At 41.6% G+C, this 20,260-nt stretch overlaps 1 protein-coding gene across 6 annotated transcripts in view; it reads right to left on the reverse strand.

The window, feature by feature from the left end:
* The window catches only part of LOC134346998 (sorting nexin-30), a 345,667-nt gene that overhangs the window by 27,527 nt on the left and 297,880 nt on the right, over positions 1–20,260 (reverse strand). For all 6 annotated transcript variants that reach the window (XM_063048944.1, XM_063048941.1, XM_063048942.1 and 3 more), the window contains 4 exons: positions 18,325–18,483; positions 17,118–17,313; positions 8,429–8,628; positions 6,913–6,999 (listed from right to left, as the gene is read on the reverse strand). In XM_063048944.1, the coding sequence (XP_062905014.1) occupies positions 6,913–6,999; positions 8,429–8,628; positions 17,118–17,313; positions 18,325–18,483 (642 nt within the window). The remainder of the gene's footprint in view (positions 1–6,912; positions 7,000–8,428; positions 8,629–17,117; positions 17,314–18,324; positions 18,484–20,260) is intronic.

A 20,260-nucleotide genomic window follows, 5' to 3' on the forward strand; every position in this document is an offset into this window, starting at 1 on the left:
ATTGAATGCGTAAAACTGTTGGACTTTTGAAGTTATTGCTTTAAGAACTATATCTGACTGTATTGCTTTAAGAACTGTTTTCACATTTAACGCTATAAACACCAGAGCCGAGTGGAGTTGATGAACGGCTGTGTACCTGTTTAACCTCTGGTTAAAGTTTTCCTTTGTTTTTTTTTCCCTTATCGTTTATACGTGTTTAATAAATGATTGGTTTTTATAAAACCTGTCTCAATTAATATTCATTGTTGCCGGTTACGTAACACAGCAAGGGGGAGAGCCAGTCCCTTTTTACCATCTGACCAGTCGGCTCCAATCACTGATCCAGAGCAAACACAGAGGACCCTTGCCAGGGTCAACTCACGAAAAGCAGGAGGTCCCGACAACATCCCTGGAAGTGTGCTCAAGGAACGTGCTGAAGTATTAGCAGATGTCCTGGCAGACATTTTCAACATCTCCCTTAGTCAAGCTATTGTCCCCAGATGCTTCAAAACCTCCACAATCATCCCTGTAGCAAAGAAATCAGTTGTAGCCTGTCTGAATGATTACCGACCCGTTGCCCTGACCCCCATAGTGATGAAATGTTTTGAACGGCTTGTCTAGCCTCATATCACAGCCAGCCTCCCCTCATCACTGGATCCTCTACAGTTTGCTTATCGTCCAAATCGCTCTACGAAGGACGTAATATCCACCAGACTGCACACAGTTCTCTCTCACTTGGACAACAAAGACACTTATGCCAGAATCCTGTACATTGATTTCAGTTCAGCATCCAATACCATCATCCTGCAGAGACTAGTGGAGAAACTGTCGCTGCTTGGCCTTAGCACTGCCATGTGTCGCTGGATTCTGGATTTCTTGACAGAGAGACCACAGTCAGTCCATGTTGGCAGGAACATCTCTGACTCCATCACACTGAGCACTGGATCCCCACAAGGCTGTGTGCTTAGCCCATTGCTGTTTTCACTGCTAACACATGACTGTGCAGCCAGATTCAAGGAGAACCTGATCATTAAATTTGCAGATGATACCACAGTGGTGGGGCTCATCAGCAAAAATGATGAAACAATGTACAGGGAGGAGGTCAAACACCTAGCGAGCTGGTGCAGGGATAACAACTTGATGCTTAATGTCACCAAAACCAAGGAGATGATCGTCGATTTCAGACGGTCTCAACCTGAGCACACACCCCTCAGCACCAGCGGCTCCACAGTGGAGAGAGTGGAAAACATCAAGTTCCTTGGGGTGCAGATCTCAGACAATCTCGCCTGGTCCAGGAACACCACTGGGATTGTGAAACGGGCCCAGCAGAGATTGCACTTTCTGAGGAAGCTTAAACAAGCATCACTCCCCACTAAACATCTTCACTACATTCTACAGAGGCGTGGTTGAGAGTGTGCTGACCTGGTACTCCAGCTGCAGTGCTGTCGACAAAAAAGCCTTGCAGAGGGTGGTTAGGGGAGCAGAGAAGGTTTTTGGGGTCTCCCTACCTTCTGTCCAAGACCTCTTTCAGAGTCGATGCCTCCAGAAGACACGGTACATCATTAAAGACCCCTCACACCTTCTCCATGAACTGTTTGTTCTTCTGCCATGAGGCAAACGTTACAGGAACATCAAAACTAAAACCACAAGGCTACTAAACAGCTTCCTCCCACAGGCAGTCAGAGTGCTAAATAGCTGCTCCACTTGACTCTGCTTTGGACACTTTTAACTTGCACTGGACACTTATAACTGATTTTAACTGACATGTGGCTGTTGTGTTTTACTATTTATTGTTATGTTTATTATTTAGTGTTGCGTTTGTTATGTTATGATTGCACTGCCCGAGAAACGCTGTCTCTTTCTGCCCTGCAGAGCAGATGTATGGTTAGAATGACAAAAAAGTTTTTTGAATCTTTGAATCTACACTGTACATACATTATTTCTACTTTATATAGGCTGTGTATTTATCATATCATTCCTGCTTTTACTATATGTTAGAGTTATTTTAGGTTTTGTGTGTTATTTGGTATGATTTGGTAGGTTATTTTTTGGGTCTGTGAACACTCAAAAATTTTTCCCATATAGATTAATGGTAATTGCTTCTTCGCTTCACGCCATTTCGGCACGAAAGGTTTCATAGGAACGCTCTACCTTAGCGGGGAAATACGGGACAAGGGTGGTCCCGTATGGGACAAACCAATTTAGCTCAATATACAGGATGTCCTGGCAGTTAGGGGACAGTTGGCAGCCCTATGTTCATGTTCAACAGGGCGTGACAGGGAATGAGGAAAGGTGCAGCTGACTCATATCGTTTCCTCACCGCCCGGTAGCACATGCTTTGTCGCCCGGTGGTTGGGGACCGCTGATATAGACAATAGCTCAGGTCTTCAAATTCAAACCCTTCATTCAAGTTGACAGTACCCAAGAAAACAACTTGCTTGAACGAAAATAGATCAGCATTATTTGTTACATATACATTGAAGCACAGTGAAATGCGTCATTTGAGTCAATGTACTGGGGAATGCCCATAACGTCACCATGCTTTGGCGCCAACACCAACATGCTTAGTAACCCAAAAACTGTATCCTTAGAATGTGGAAAGAAACTGGAGCACTCAGAAGAAACCCAGCAATCAGGAGAACGTACAACCTGTATCCTTACAGACAGCTGCAAAATTGAACCCGGGTCGCTGGCACTGTAATAGCGTTACACTAACTAGACAACTAGTCAGCTAGAATTTTATCTCTGGGAAACACATGTTTACCAAATGGCATTCACAATTTTCCAATTTAGCCCTGGCAAAGTCAAATAAAGGAACTCTCCAACTTGAACAGACAAGTGTTTTGACATATGACAGCCTTAACAAGATGTACAAGCACAATACCCCAAGGTCAAAACTAGTGCAATACTGAGACCGTTACATTGTCACAAAGACCTCAGACCCCTAAGATTAATGTAATGCACATTTACCTTAAAATCATCTTCTGAGAGAATTCACTATAGGCAACTTGGTTATGCTTCCCACCCTACAATATCTATACTTCAAAGGTCATTTATTATCAATAAAGTACCTGACACCCCAAAGGATATATTTAAAAAGGCTCAAGTGTACACATTAATCTTTAATAGAAAAGCTAAGTGAATTAGGACACAATATAGAAACAAATGTTACTGGCAATCATCAGCTATGTTTTTTGTGGGCCGCAGGAAATTCCAAAAATTCTTTTAAATATACCATTTCAGAATGACTTTCACTGCAATCTGCAACACGTAATTTCTTGCTAAGCAATGGACTTTTAAATCAACTCCAATGGTCATCAGATCTCACAAACAACTGAAGTACCCAGCAGACTAGTCAAGTACAGCAACCTTAAGGTTTATCAGCATAGCTGAAAGCAAGGCAGAAGAGGACGACTCCAAGCCAGGCTGAAACACAAGGATAACACCCCCTCCACCCAGCACCTTGTTGGCAAATGTACTGTTGATGGAGAACAAAATTGAGGACCCTAGGGCAAGATTGCTGTATCAGAAGCAACTGAGAAACCGCTCAACTGCATGCTTAATTGGAATGTGACTTTCTTTAGGTTCACCAGACACAGTGAACAAACCAGAAGGATTCTCGGTCTGCAGAATGGGCCAAACCACAGATTCAGAAAAGGCAAAAGGAGGAGGTGTCTGTGTGTTATGATAAGCTCGTTGGTGCTCCAATGTGGCGGTTTTGTCAAGCTCGTGTTCCCCCAACCTTGAACATCTAACGGTCAAATGCCGTCTGTTTTATTTACCTAGGAAGTTCTCAGTAATCCTGACCACAATGTACATACCATCAACAGCTGACTATAACCATGCACCCGCGACAATCCGTGATGTAGTCTCCAAACAAGAAACAGTCCATCCTACGCATTTCAAATCATAGTTAGAGACTTAAACCAGGCTTGTTTGAAGTCTCGAGACAGAGAGTTACAACTATCTCTGGAAAGCATCGCAACAACGAAGTGGAAATTCCGTACCAAACTTGAATCAACTAGGGATGCTCAACAGCTGTAGCAGGGCTTGACTGCTATCACCTTTTAAAGTTAAACCAAGCAACATGGGAGACAGCAAGGCTTCACTTCCAGATAAACTCAATGCTCGCTTTGACCAGACTACAGAGGACCATCATGAACTCCCGTATCCCCTGATGATTCTATGACTTCAATCTCTGAAGCCAAAGCGCAGGCTGCCGTCAGGAGGGTGTACCCTTGGAAAGCATCTGGACCAGAGGGAGTACCTGGTCACATACAAAAAAACCTGTGCTGCTCAGCTGGTTCATGTTTTCACAGATCTTTAACCTCGTGCTTTGGCAGTGAGTGGCACCCACCTACTTCAAGCAGGCTTCAATTATACCAGTGCCCAAGACTGTGGTGGCCTGCCTCAATGACTATCGTCCAGTTGCACTTACATCCACAGTGAAGTGTTTCGAGAGGATGGTGATTAAACATATCAGCTTCTGCCCAAGAGGCAACTTGGATCCACTCCAATTTGCCTACAACAAAAACAGACCTACAGCAGATGCCATCTCATTGCCAGATGTTCCAGAGCCAAAGGCGCATACATCAGGATGTTCTTTATCGACTACAGCTCAGCATTCAAAACCATCATCCCCTCAAAACTAATTAATAAACTCTTCGACCTTGGTCTCATACCTGCTTGTGCAACTGGATCTTGGACTTCCTTACTTGTAGACCCTAGTCAGTTCAGATTGGCAACATCTCTTCCACGATCTCCATCAGCAAAGATGCACCATAAGACTGTGTGCTTAGCTCTCTGCTCTACTCACTTTACAATATGATTGTGTGGCTAAGCACAGCTTCAATGCCACATTCAAGTCTGCTGATGACACCACTGTCATTGTCCTAATCAAAGGTGGTGATAAATCAGCGTATAGAAGGAGATTGAAAATCTGGCCGAGTGGTGCCACAACAACCACCTCTCATCCAATGTCAGTAAAACAGAGGAACTGATCATAGGCTTCAAGAGATGGAAACCAGAAGTTCATGAGCTAGTCCTCACCAGAGGATCAGAGGTAGTGAGGGTTAGCTGATCCCAAGTGATACTATCTTAGAGGATCTTATTAATAATAGACTTGAAGACAATGTTTTCTGTAATTTAACTGACAGCTGTGCTAATCTTCAAAAGTTGTGTTACCAGACAGTAACCAGTTAGTGCAATTCATTTTCACTTCTAAAACAATCTTGGCACATGCAAATAAAACTCTGACAAACTTCTACAGATGTGTCATGGAGAGTACATTGATTGACTGCATCACAGCCTGGTATGGAAACACCAATGCCCTTGAACAGAAAATCCTATGAAAAGTACTGGATTTGGAGTTTTGGGTCCAGACCATCACAAGTAAAGCCCTCCCAACCTCCCTACATGAAACTTCATAGGAAAGCAACATCCATCATCAGGGATCCCCACCATCCACTCCATGCTCTCTTCTCACTGCAGTCATCAGGAAGGCAGGGCAAGCGCCTCAGGACTCACACCACCAGGTTCAAGAACAGTTATGACCTCTCAACCATCAGGCTCTTGAACAAAAAGGATAATTTCACTCAACTTCACTTGCCCCATCATTGAAATGTTCCCACAACCAACAGATTCACTTTCAATGACTTCATCTCATGTTCTTGTAACTTCTTGCAATTTATTTACATTTCCATTTGCAGTTTGTTGTCTTCTGCACTCTGGTTGAACACCCTAATTGGGCAGTCTTTCATTGATTCTATTACAGTTACGATTCTATAGATTTGTTGAGTAAGCCCACAAGAAAATGAATCTCAGGGTTGTATATGGTGACATACATGTACTTTGATAGTAAATTTTACTTTGATCCAAGCTCATCTTATTAAATGGAAAATTTCAACATCCTCAAAAGTTTAAGATAGAAGAAATAAGCATATTCAAGGCAGAGCACCGTTTGCCAAGAATAATAAAAAGGTTCCAGAGCTGAAGGTTGTTCAGAGCTGAAGCTCTAAGTCAACCCTTCTTTAAAATTGAGAAAAATTTTGTCCAGTGACAGTAGTCTTAATCTTCCAATCTTAGCCTATTCAAAAGAGCCAAATAGAAGTCCAGTTTTTTTTTAAAACTCAAGAATGACAGAAATGAAGGTACCTGGCTATACAGCCAGATTTTTCATTTCTAGGTAGTAAAAAAAAAAGAAAAATCTGATGCACTAGTTCAAATTTTGCCATCCATTGAAAGGCTGCACTACCAACTGATTCAGAGAACCCACCCATCAACAGGGTATACAAACTTTAAAACAATGCAAACATTGCAATGCCTTAAGAACAAATTCAATTTCTAGCACTTACAAAATTGTTAATTTTATATACAGTTGTCAAAGTCAAACATTAGGATAACAGATCAAATTGAATTTTGCTCAAAGTACCTTTGCCTCTTGAGCACTCAGCCAAGGCACACAACAGCAATGCCAGGAAGCTCCATTGAGAAAATTGTGCTCAAAATGGAGGCTGGTGCCATTGAAACTTTCAAAACAATTTGATACTGGGAAAATACAGTACATATTAGCTACAATCTTAGTGAATAGCAGAACCATCTCAAAATGGCTGCATGTTCAATTCTTGTCTCATATCAGAAGGACAGCCGCTCACTAGCAGTTTTTTTTGCTTTTACTTCACGAGAACAATGAACAAAGTCCCAGAAAAGTTTGTGTGCTTAAACACTTTGGGGCCATGAACCTAGGCTCATTTGAAATGGATTCCTCTAACTGACAGAGGGGGACACACTGAACAGCGTGAACGAATCCTAACCCAGACTAGAGAAATAAAAGGTCTTCAAACAGCTCTCCACTTGTCTGTCTCATTGTACTACAAGATCTGTAGGTTGAAAAGCCTGTGTTACAATTTAACTTAATAGTGAAACAGTACTCACTGCTTGTTTTTCTTCTTTCTTGTAAACAGCAGTTTCCAGTTTAGCTTCATATTCTGCTTGCACTTGATCCCTTTTTCTCAGCACATTCTGAAAAAAATAACAGACGAACACCATATTATCTGTAATTTAACTGACAGCTGTGCTAATCTTCAAAAGTTGTGTTACCAGACAGTAATCAGTTAGTACAATTCATTTTCACTTCTAAAACAATCCTGGCACATGCAAATAAAGCACTCACTAGACAAATATTAACAAGTCAGCTGGCATAGATGCTGAATCAGAATCTGCACTGAAATATTAAATCTCAGGAAGAGCAACATGCAAAACACATCATACAAAGTGCACTTCAATTTCCAAATATACCTCAAGAGTAAACCACAGCTGCCGACAACCACTTAAAATGTGGATTCAAAAGACAACCATGAGAAAACATTTCTCACGTGAAATACATGTTACATCATATATACTGCACATTTGTCCCAGCACCCCCCACTGCAAATTCTAGGCATCTTCCATTCCTTTGCTACAAGCACATTAGACTTGTTTATTGCCTAGCCTCAAACTTTCTGTACAGTTTTATGACTTCTCACTTAAATGAAGGATTTACAGTGAAATTAATAATTTGGTATCCAATTCATTCAGCATCTTACACAAAGCTGTCTCCTCACATTCCTTTCAAACTCACTGGCTTATTTTCCATGCATGCTTTAAGATCACCAGGGCCCAGTTCCCACGCCCATTTTAAACCCAGGATTTTCTGGAAAATATTTTGCTAATGGGCATCATCTGGGAAAGGGAATTTAAAAATGTGCATTGTTAATAACATCCAATAATCTAGAAAATCTGATATTCCAGTGTCAATTACCAAGACTGCTCTACTAATGGAATCTTACTCTTACGATCATAGCAATGCTGCAAAGATTAGATGAGTTCCTGGGATGGTAGATTTGTCAAAAATGAGAGATCAAGTAGGTTAAGCATCTAATCTCTGGAAAAAAAAAGAGATAACTTCATAGACTATGCATGATTGTTAAAAAGCTCTACAAGCTAAATGCCAGCAAGGCATTCTCCCAGCAGTGTAGAACAAGCTATATCCACAGAAACAAGTACCAGTCATTTAGAACCCATCAATGCAAAATATTTGAAAATCTTGAGGATCGCCGAGGCTTGATTATTGATAGATTTTCAGGATATTAGAGAGGAAAAAAGGTTTATTGAGATGGGGCATGAAAACAATTGTCAGTTGTTGAGTTTTCAAGCAGATGACAGTAATTTTAAAAATGTTAACATTTAATTGGAATGGATACTCTTAAATTTAAAAGAATATCAAAAAGAAATTGGAAAGACTTTCAAGAAGAACACTCCTGAAGATTTAGACTTGGCTAAGGTTGTAGCAATGGAATTTCCAAATATTACATCTACCCCATTTGAGAAAACGTGTACTTCAACTATCAAACAGTAGATGCACTATGCAAAGCTCAAAAATAGCCCTAGTGGAGTAAAAGGGATCTCTTACTTTCATTGATTCTACATAGAGGATATATTCGCGAAGTACAGGAAGGAAGTCTTCAGACATGCCCTCTGACAGTTCTTCCAGGGCTACACAGCAGCTGCCAATGCAATTTGATGCCCCACTGAGGGGTTTGTTTAGTTGTTCTTCCACTTCAGACCAGGAGAAATAAATAGGCCCGTATTCTCGAAGCTCCACCAAATATTCTAAGTAATACAGAGAAGTTTGAAATTTTAAAAAATTGCTTTAGTAATTACAAGCACAATGAAAACACCAGATACTCAAATAGAAGACAATTTACACGCATTTCCCAATAACTACCATGTGACTTACTATGTAGCAAACCATTTCCCCAGACACACCCTCAGACAATGAACTTCCAACTTGAACACTGACCAAGTCTCTCTAATCAATCCGGCTCAAATTTTCACTTGACTGTTCCTTTAACTTTTTACCTTGACCAAGTAAAAGACATGATTATTCCATATAATATGCTCAGCAGGTTCTTTGCTCACACTCCCCCCAACCACCTCGTCTTGCTGAGGTCCCCTCTGATCTTAGAGGGACAGATTTGCTGCTATTTCTAAACACCAGACTGTCTGCAATGTCACTTTAATTTAATTGCCCCATTGAACAGTATTAGGAGACCAACCTGGCAGTGTGGAAGGATTGCAGCCAATGCTCCAAGCACAAGGCCAAATTGTAGCTCTGCTCAAGAATTGCCCAGCTACTGGCAAAATTGTAACATTTGAGGTTTTCTCCAAAAGCTTGCTTCAATTTTCCATCATCATTACATGACTAATTTCTCAGCTAATTTTTCTGCATCTGTGGACTTCTCAAATAAAATTAGAAGCCTTTGAATTCCCCGAACTACTTTGTAGGTCTTCCTAACCCAGTGGTCCCCAACCACCAGGCTGCGGACTGGTACCGGGCCGCAAAGCACGTGCCACCGGGCCGCGAGGAAACGATATGATTTGGCGATACGAGTCAGCTGCACCTTTCTTCATTCCCTGTCACATCCACTGTTGAGCTTGAACGCACGCAAGGTCATTACCCGCGCGTCATCCATGTCAGCGCAGGATGGAGATCAACTCCTCAAGCTTGCAAATGTCGGCGGGCAGAAAAGTATGTTTGACATAACATCTCTACCAGCATTCTGGATCAAAGTCAAGGCTAAATATCCTGAGATAGCCACAAAAGCACTGAAAACGTTGCTTCCATTTCCAACCTTTTTCTGCGAAGCAGAGTTTTCTGCAATGAATGCAACAAAAACTAAATTGCAGAATAGACTGGACATAAGGAACCCCCTTTGAGTATCGCTGTCTCCCGTCACCCCTCGATAGGACCGTCTTGTTGCAGGGAAACAAGCCCAGGGCTCCCATTGATTCAGCGATATTGGTGTGTTGCAATGATTTTATATGTTCATTCGAGGAAAATATGTGCTGTGGGTTTAATATCCAAACATTACTTAAAATGTTATGATGCTATTGACTTACTTATATAACCATATAACAATTACAGCACAGAAACAGGCCATCTCTGCCCTTCCAGTCCGTGCCAAACGCTACTCTCACCTAGTCCCACCAACCTGCACTCAGCCCATAAGCCTCCATTCCTTTTCTGTCCATATACCTATCCAATTTTTCTTTAAATGATAATATCGAACCTGCTTCTGCCACTTATACTGGAAGTTCATCAACACTTATTTCAAGCTCCCCAGTCCTCCCCTGATAATTGACTTATCACTATATTCATGCGAGGAAAATATGTGCTGTGTGTTTAATATTAAATTCGTTAGATAAACCCTTTTAGAAACGAAATTGAGTGTATTAGCCACTTATCACCTATATTCCAGTCGTGATTAACATCACCCCGCCCCCCCCCCAGAACAGAATCACCAAAAACGATTTGCAGGAGAAAAAAAAATCAGCAGGTACACGCATGCGTACTGGTGCCCACGCAAGGTTTCATGGTCATTGTAGTCTTTCTGGGGTAAACACAACGTATTTGACTGCTACCCTTGTCCGTTGGCAACCCTCCCCCCCCCCCCCAGTTGGCTGGTCCGCAAGAATATCGTCAATATTAAACCGGTCCGCAGTGCAAAAAAGGTTGGGGACCCCTGTCCTAACCTACTTAAAGTTCCATTTGTTTCTCCCAGTCTCCCATGCCAGAACAATGACTAGGGCAGCAGCTGTATCACAAGTTCTTTTCTTTCAGTCAAGCCTGGATTACTGTGACGGATTACACCCAAGTGCTCTGTCTATACACGTTTCACCTTTCACTTGATATTACTGTGCTCAACTTCACAATTGCTTTAAAATCCCTCGTGCCTTCCTCATTCCAAAGTGGTCCCTCCATGACAGGCAAATGAAGCCTCTCACTAATTCCAATAATGGTTCTTTTGCCAATTAGAGTAGAATATTTGACTTTCCAACTCTACCAAAACACCCACTTGTAAAGAGAAACTGGATTTGTTGTACTTCCAGGCAACTGACTAACCTACTGGAAACAAATTAACCCATTGACAGTAACCTGAAACTTTGTTCATCACTATAGCTTTGAATACTTTAGCTTCTTCAAATTCAATCTCTATTGTCTTGGTCTCTGTGTTGTTCAAATGAAGGTCAATCCATGTTTGAGGAATATTAGCAAATACTGACTTATTAGACACTTGCAACCTTCTGGCTGTGACACTGAGCATTAGCTGAACCACAGCTTCCATCTTTGAGTAGTTGCTCACAATACATGACACGTGCATCAGTGCTTCAGAGAATGAGGGTTGAAATAGGTTTGCGCTTAAGGAATATAACCCATCAATATTGCAAAAATCTACATAGCTTGCATTGAGCTGCTTCCACTATCATAGCACCCTCCCCTACTAAAAAAAACTAGAGGGAAAATTAGAATCAGGCATCCCTTTGGCAAATGTCTAAACTCCTTTTCTAAGTCAGCCAACACTTAGATTCAGATTCCATCTGCATTCAAGTCCGTAGTAGTAGCTGAAAAACGTACTTTTTTGTATAGCATCTCATCTCTCAACCATCCTCTCAATTTTTTCCTGATTATTTGACAAAACACAAGACCATGAGACACACAAGCAGAATAAGGCCATATGGCCCACTGTCTCTGCTCTGCCATTCGGTCATGGCCAATTCATTATCTGTCTCAACCCCCCCCCCTTGTGCATTTTGTTACCACTTCACCTTATAAACCAAGTTGCTCAATTGGTTCCAGCAAAGTTTAATAACAACATATTTATAGCACATTTTTCATACAAATGATGTAGTTTGAAGTGCTTTACAACAGAATAAAATGCAAGTATAAAAATAAAAGACAAAGATGTTAGTTAAAAACAAAGCTATATGGATTTTGAGATGGCATTTAGAAGTGTCAACTAAGACTACATCCTTTATAGTTTTAGGCATTGAGTTTCAGAGTTTAGGAACATCGTTCAAAAAAGCTGACCTGCCAATTATCCCTTGAGAGAAATTATTTAAATTTAAGAGACTGGCAGCATGAATGGCAGCGATGCTTCACTACCAGATGAACTCAACGCTTTCTATGCCTGCTTTGAAAGGAAGAATACAACTACAGCTGTGAAGATCCCTGTTGCACCTGATGACCCTGTGATCTCTGTCTCAGAGGCTGATGTCAGGCTGTCTTTAAGGAGAGTGAACCTTTGCAAGGCGGAAGGTCTTGATGGAGTACCTGGTAAGGCTCTGAAAACCTGTGCCAACCAACAAGCGGGAGTATTCAAGGACATTTTCAACCTCACTGCTATGGATGGAAGTTCCCACTTGCTTCAAAAAAAGGCAACAATTATACCAGTGCCTAAGAAGAAGAATGTAAGCTGCTTTAATGACTATCGCCCAGTAGCACTCACATCTACAGTGATCAAATGCTTTGAGAGGGTGGCCATAACTAGATTAAATTCCTGCCTCAGCAAGGACCTGGACCCGTTGCAATTTGCCTATCACCACAATAGGTCAATGGCAGACGCAATCTCAATGGCTCTCCACGTGGCTTTAGACCACCTGGACAACACAAACAACTCTGTCAGGATGCTGTTCATCGACTATAGCTCAGCATTTGATACCATCATTCCTACAATCCTGATTGAGAAGTTGCAGAACCTGGGCCTCTGTACCTCCCTCTGCAACTGGATCCTTGACTTCCTAACTGGAAGATCACAATCTGTGCGGATTAGTGATAATATCTCCTCCTCGCTGACGAACAATACTGGGGCACTTCAGGGGTGTGTGCTTAGCCCACTACTTTACTCTCGATATACATATGACTGCGTGGCTAGGCACAGCTCAAATACCATCTATAAATTTGCTGATGATACAACCATTGTTGATAGAATCTCAGGTGGTGACTAGAGGGCGTACAGGAGTGAGATATGCAAACTAGTGGAGTAGTGCCGCAGTAACAACCTGGCACTCAACGTTAGTAAGACAGAAGTTATAATGGGTGACTTCAATCTACATGTAGACTGGGTGAACCAAATTGGTAAAGGTGCTGAGGAAGAGGATTTCTTGGAATGTATGCGGGATGGTTTTTTGAACCAACATGTCGAGGAACTGACTAGAGAGCAGGCTATTCTGGACTGGGTTTTGAGCAATGAGGAAGGGTTAATTAGCGATCTTGTCGTGAGAGGCCCCTTGGGTAAGAGTGACCATAATATGGTGGAATTCTTCATTAACATGGAGAGTGACGTAGTTAATTCAGAAACAAAGGTTCTGAACTTAAAGAGGGGTAACTTTGAAGGTATGAGACGTGAATTAGCTAAGATAGACTGGCAAATGACACTTCAAGGATTGACGGTGGATATGCAATGGCAGGCATTTAAAGGTTGCATGGATGAACTACAACAATTGTTCATCCCAGTTTGGCAAAAGAATAAATCAAGGAAGGTAGTGCACCCGTGGCTGACAAGAGAAATTAGGGATAGTATCAATTCCAAAGAAGTAGCATACAAATTAGCCAGAGAAAGTGGCTCACCTGAGGACTGGGAGAAATTCAGAGTTCAGCAGAGGAGGACAAAGGGCTTAATTAGGAAGGGGAAAAAAGATTATGAGAGAAAACTGGCAGAGAACATAAAAACGGACTGTAAAAGCTTTTATAGATATGTAAAAAGGAAAAGACTGATAAAGACAAATGTAGGTCCCCTGCAAACAGAAACAGGTGAATTGATTATGGGGAGCAAGGACATGGCAGACCAATTGAATAATTACTTTGGTTCTGTCTTCACTAAGGAGGACATAAATAATCTTCCAGAAATAGTAAGGGACAGAGGGTCCAGTGAGATGGAGGAACTGAGCGAAATACATGTTAGTAGGGAAGTGGTGTTAGGTAAATTGAAGGGATTGAAGGCAGATAAATCCCCAGGGCCAGATGGTCTGCATCCCAGAGTGCTTAAGGAAGTGGCCCAAGAAATAGTGGATGCATTAGTGATAATTTTTCAAAACTCGTTAGATTCTGGACTAGTTCCTGAGGATTGGAGGGTGGCTAATGTAACCCCACTTTTTAAAAAAGGAGGGAGAGAGAAACCGGGGAATTATAGGCCGGTTAGCCTAACGTCGGTGGTGGGGAAACTGCTGGAGTCAGTTATCAAGGATGTGATAACAGCACATTTGGAAAGCGGTGAAATGATCGGACAAAGTCAGCATGGATTTGTGAAAGGAAAATCATGTCTGACGAATCTCATAGAATTTTTTGAGGATGTAACTAGTAGAGTGGATAGGGGAGAACCAGTGGATGTGGTATATTTGGATTTTCAAAAGGCTTTTGACAAGGTCCCACACAGGAGATTAGTGTGCAAACTTAAAGCACACGGTATTGGGGGTAAGGTATTGGTGTGGGTGGAGAATTGGTTAGCAGACAGGAAGCAAAGAGTGGGAATAAACGGGACCTTTTCAGAATGGCAGGCGGTGACTAGTGGGGTACCGCAAGGCTCAGTGCTGGGACCCCAGTTGTTTACAATATATATTAATGACTTGGATGAGGGAATTAAATGCAGCATCTCCAAGTTTGCGGATGACACGAAGCTGGGTGGCAGTGTTAGCAGTGAGGAGGATGCTAAGAGGATGCAGGGTGACTTGGATAGGTTGGGTGAGTGGGCAAACTCATGGCAGATGCAATTTAATGTGGATAAATGTGAAGTTATCCACTTTGGTGGCAAAAATAGGAAAACAGATTATTATCTGAATGGTGGCCGATTAGGAAAAGGGGAGGTGCAACGAGACCTGGGTGTCATTATACACCAGTCATTGAAAGTGGGCATGCAGGTACAGCAGGCGGTGAAAAAGGCGAACGGTATGCTGGCATTTATAGCGAGAGGATTCGAGTACAGGAGCAGGGAGGTACTACTGCAGTTGTACAAGGCCTTGGTGAGACCACACCTGGAGTATTGTGTGCAGTTTTGGTCCCCTAATCTGAGGAAAGACATCTTTGCCATACAGGGAGTACAAAGAAGGTTCACCAGATTGATTCCTGGGATGGCAGGTCTTTCATATGAAGAAAGACTGGATGAACTGGGCTTGTACTCGTTGGAATTTAGAAGATTGAGGGGGGATCTGATTGAAACGTATAAGATCCTAAAGGGATTGGACAGGCTAGATGCGGGAAGATTGTTCCCGATGTTGGGGAGGTCTAGAACGAGGGGTCACAGTTTGAGGATAGAGGGGAAGCCTTTTAGGACCGAGGTTAGGAAAAACTTCTTCACACAGAGAGTGGTGAATCTGTGGAATTCTCTGCCACAGCAAACTGTTGAGGCCAGTTCATTAGCTATGTTTAAAAGGAAGTTAGATATGGCCCTTGTGGCTACAGGGGTCAGGGGGTATGGAGGGAAGGCTGGGTTCTGAGTTGGATGATCAGCCATGATCATAATAAATGGCGGTGCAGGCTCGAAGGGCCGAATGGCCTACTCCTGCACCTATTTTCTATGTTTCTATGTTTCTAGAAGAGCTGATTGAGGATTTCAGGAAGGATAAGATGAAGGAACACATACCAATCCTCATAGAGGGATCAGAAGTGAAGAGAGTGAGTAGTTTCAAGTTCTTGGATGTCTAGATTTGAGAACCTAACTTGATCCCAACATATCAATGCAGTTATAAAGAAGGCAACACAGTGGCTATACTTCATTAGGAGTTTGAAGAGATTTGGCATGTCAACAAATACACACAAAAACTTCTATAGATGTACCCGATTCTGATGACGACCTGAAAGCTCGAGCAAGATTATGAAACAAAAGTGGTTCTGTGATGTACTCTGGTCCCAGACCACTGACAGCTTTAAAAATTAAAAGAACTTTAAAAATCAATTCTAAAAGATACAGGAAGCCAATGCAGAGTTGAGCTAAGATGGGAGTGACATGCACCCTAGACCAAGCCTACACCCAGGCTTGTTACTTCAGCTTTTACAAGGGGAGACAAATTCAAGTTTATTTGGAAGTTTCTCTCTTTTGGCTTTGGGACCAACCAAATATATTTCAGCTTTATCTTCATTTAGTTTTAGGAAATTATTGCTCATCCAGTTCTTTATTACAGCCATACCAGAAGACAGAAAAGATAGGGTGTTATCATCATCAGGTTCAACCAAGACATATAATTGTGTATCATCTGCATAACTTGTGGAAATCATAAATGTTTTCTAATGATGATTTTTGAAGTCAATAATGATCAACTTCAGGAGGAAGAAACCAGAGGTCCATAAGCCAGTCTTCATCAGAGGATCAGAGGTGGAGAGGGTCAGCAGCTTTAAATTCCTCAGTGTTATCATTTCGAAGGACCTGTCCTAGGCCCAGCACACAAGTGCAGTAACAAAGAAAGCACAGCAGCATTTCTACTTCCTTAGGAGCTTGCAAAGACTCGGCACAACATCTAAAACTTCTAGAAACTTATATAGATGTGTGGAGGAGAGCATATTGACAGGCTGCACAACAGCCTGATATGGAAACACCAATGCCCTCAAATAGAAAATCCTACAAAAAAAAGTGATACGGAAAAGTCATCATGGGTAAACTCCTCCCCATAATTAAGCACATCTACACAAAGCATTGTTGCAAGAAAGCAGCATCCATCCATCATCAGGGATAACCACCCCCCCCCCAAAAAACATACCCAGGCAATGCTTTCTTCTTGCTGCTGTCATCATCAGGAAGGTGGTACAGGAGCCTTGGGACTCCCACGTTCAGATTCAAGAAATGTTATTACCCCTCAAATATTAGGCTCCTGAACTAAAGGTGACAGCTTCACTTGCCCTATCACTGAAATGTTCCCATGACATTTGTTCCTACAACACAAAAAGTTAGGAGACAAGAGAGCTTAGGTTTAAGGTAGAGGAAGATTGGTTTAGAAAGGATTTCTCCCACTCTTTTCCCTCCCCAGGCATAGGGTAATTGAAGTCAGAACATGTTACCTGTAAAGGGTGGCAGAGATAGTTACACATAACATTTATGCAGCAGTTAGTCAAGTACTTCAACCTTTAAGGTACAGAAGTCTACAGATCGAATGTGGTAAATGGGATTACAGTTGGGGCAATGGACAGAATGAACACGATGTGCTGAAGGACTAACCATTTATTTTGGAAGCACCATTACTAAAGTTACTTTAAAACAAGCACAAAGTTAACCTAAATGGAACTGGGTGCAACATGTAAGCACAGTTTCAAAAATCAACACACAATATCTTACCCGTTTGTTCCTTAACTATCCTTTGTGCAATTCGATCAATTGTCCCCAGCTTCTGAGAAAACATATCCAAATAATCTCCCATAGCAGCAAACTCTACAGGGCGGCTTCTTAGTTTGTAACCTCCAGTAACATATTTTACAGACTCCCCCATCTTTGCAATAAAAGCCAGGCCTTGCTTTTTATAAGGATTCAAATCCTATATATAAAAAAAACAAAACCACACAAGTCAGTTGAAAATAACAATTTGTTAAACAATAAAAAAATTTCAAGAAGAACAAGAAAGAAAATAGTTCTCAGGAACAAGGACCATATGCCTAAAATTGTGTTGGAAGTGAATGTGACTAATTTTGAAAAACAGATTTAAAGGAATGAATGGTTTCTTCAGTGCTGCTGTGACCACTTTCATTGGGTAGGCCATTAGGAGTTGAGCCTATTAAGAGGAACATTTATCAAGAGCAAGGCAGTTAGACCCTGCTGGAAGGAGCACCTTGAAGAGACCTCGCCTTACCATGAATTTCCTTGATTCCACCATCCAGTCCAATCTCAATACTGGCCCAGAAAGACCAAGTTGAAAAGGCCACATCAATTAGAAAACAAGACAAGGCCTCTGGAGCAGAAAAAATCCCTACCAAACAGAAGGGCCTCAGACTCCAGTTTCATGAAAGGAAACTTAATTTGTGGTAATAGCAGAATGATCTTCAATGCCTGACCAAAAAAAGGCAATTGCTCAAGTTACAAGTAATACCTTAAGAGCTGATTTTAAAATTAGAATATTGAGAATTTTTGTTCATTGATCTGTTGATAACAAAGATCAAAGGGTGTGTTGGGTAGATGAACAAAACATGATCTGTGTTCTGAGATCTGTAATGTTGTACTTGATGGCAAAATTCTCATGCCCGAGTCCAACCTCGGGAATAGTTTGCATGTTAAGTGTTTTGATTTTTATTTTTCCTTTTTTGAAATTGACATTCAGTAGCCCTTTGAGCAGAGGCCCACTAATTCCCCAATTTACTCCTAGCCTAATCACGAGACAATTTAACCTACCAACCAGTACATCTTTGAAATGCAGGAGGAAACCAGAGCACTCGGAGGAAACCCACACAGTCATGGGGAGAATGTACAAACTCCTTACAGGCAGTGGCAGGAAATGTACCTGCGTCACTGGTACTGTAAAGCACTGTGCTAAGGCAAGATCTAAACCAGGTACCTTTGCCGTAAGGAATATATTGAAGTGATCATTGAAGGAAAGAACAGGATGGTCAGAGATTCTTTTCAGAAACTTGTCCAGTGCCTTCCTTCTGGTCTCCACAAAGTCTTCTGAAAAGCGATCCACAACCCCCTTCACTACAAACTTTTCTGGCAAAGGCTGCAAGAAAAGAAATCTAAAATTACTGCATGAAATTAGTGATGTATGAATCTCTCTGTACTTAAAATACATTTAAAATTGGATGACACATTCACCTGTGTACAACATTCAGGAGAAAGCACAACGTTTTTTTTTAAAAATATTAGAGATGTTTCAAAACTAGGACCAATAAATTAAAATCACTAATCAGGGAAGGAACCTGGAAGAAACTTCAAAAACAAAGAGTTACCACAAGAAACTCATTACAGAACAAACCAGATGAGCTGTACAAAGGAACTAAAGGCAAGACAATACTTCTAAAAAACAATTAAGCAGATTGTCCAGTTATGGTGGTGTAAAATCAAATGCAATTCAATGCAAATTAAACAGTTTAACTATTAGGTTTCCTCAGCTTTCAAATTTGATAAAAATCCATTTCCACCCCCCCTCCCCCCAAACGTGACAAAAACTCTGCAACCCAATCAGAATGGGAGTGGACAATCAGCAAATCAGATTATAACTCTAGCATATACTTAAATACCGTACATGTTAATAATACATTGCACTGGAGATTTGGGTAGAAACTACACCACCAAATAAGGAAACACTTCTTAAAATACCAAATGAGCAGACCACCTTGTAACCAAAGCCAAGAAAGGTAGTACAGGTCGACCTTCTATAATCCGGCACCAATGGGACCTGAGGAGTGCCAGATTAGTGAAAATGCCAAAATACAGAAGGATCACTAAGCAATAGCTAATCCCCTCATCATACCTTTAAAATATCAAAGGATTTAAAGGTTCATTTAATGTCAGAGAAATGTATACAATATACATTTGTGTGGTTAAGAAGGCCTATGATGTATTGGCTTTCATCAATCATGGAACTGAATTTAGGAGCCGAGAGGTAATGTTGCAGCTATATAGGACCCTGGTTAGACCCCACTTGGAGTACTGTGCTCAGTTCAGGTCGCCTCACTACAGCAAAATGTGGAAGCCATAGAAAGGGTGCAGAGGAGATTGACAAGGATGTTGCCTGGATTGGGGAGCATGCCTTATGAGAATAGGTTGAGTGAACTCGGCTTTTTCTCCTTGGAGCAACGGAGGATGAAAGGTGACCTGACGAAGGTGTACAAAATGATGAGAGGCATTGATCGTGTGGATAGTCAGAGGCTTTTTCCCAGGGCTGAAATGGTTGCCACAAGAGGACACAGGTTTAAGGTGCTGGGGAGTAGGTACAGAGGAGATGTCAAGGGTAAGATTTTTTACTCAGAGAGTGGCACGTGCGTGGAGTAGGCTGCTGGCAACGGTGGTGGAGGCTAATACAATATGGTCTTTTAAGAAACTTTTGGATAGGTACATGGAGCTTAGAAAAATAGAGGGCTATAGGTAAGCCTAGTAATTTCTAAAGCAGGGACATGTTCGGCACAACTTTGCGGGCCAAAGGGCTTATTGTGCTGTAGGTTTTCTATGTTTCTATGTTAATATACATCCTGAAATTTTTTCGTCACAACCATCTATGAAAACAGAGGAGTGTCCCTAAGAATGAATGACAGTTAAATGTTAGAACCCCTAAGTTCCCCCCACCGCTCCCCTCCCTCCCGTGTGTAAGCGGCAGCAAGCAACAATCCCCCCTCCCCACCGGCAAAAAACAAAGTGCACTCACTACCAGCACTCAAGCGTGAGCTAATCGATAGCTAAGACACAGACTTGCAGTTGCCCCAAAGACTACATTGCACTCGCAGTTACTGAGGGAATCCTCATTAGTTTCTTTTCCTCCGCTTAGTAATATGCTTAAA

This window comes from Mobula hypostoma, chromosome 5, assembly GCF_963921235.1.
Source record: "Mobula hypostoma chromosome 5, sMobHyp1.1, whole genome shotgun sequence".
NCBI lineage: Eukaryota > Metazoa > Chordata > Chondrichthyes > Myliobatiformes > Myliobatidae > Mobula > Mobula hypostoma.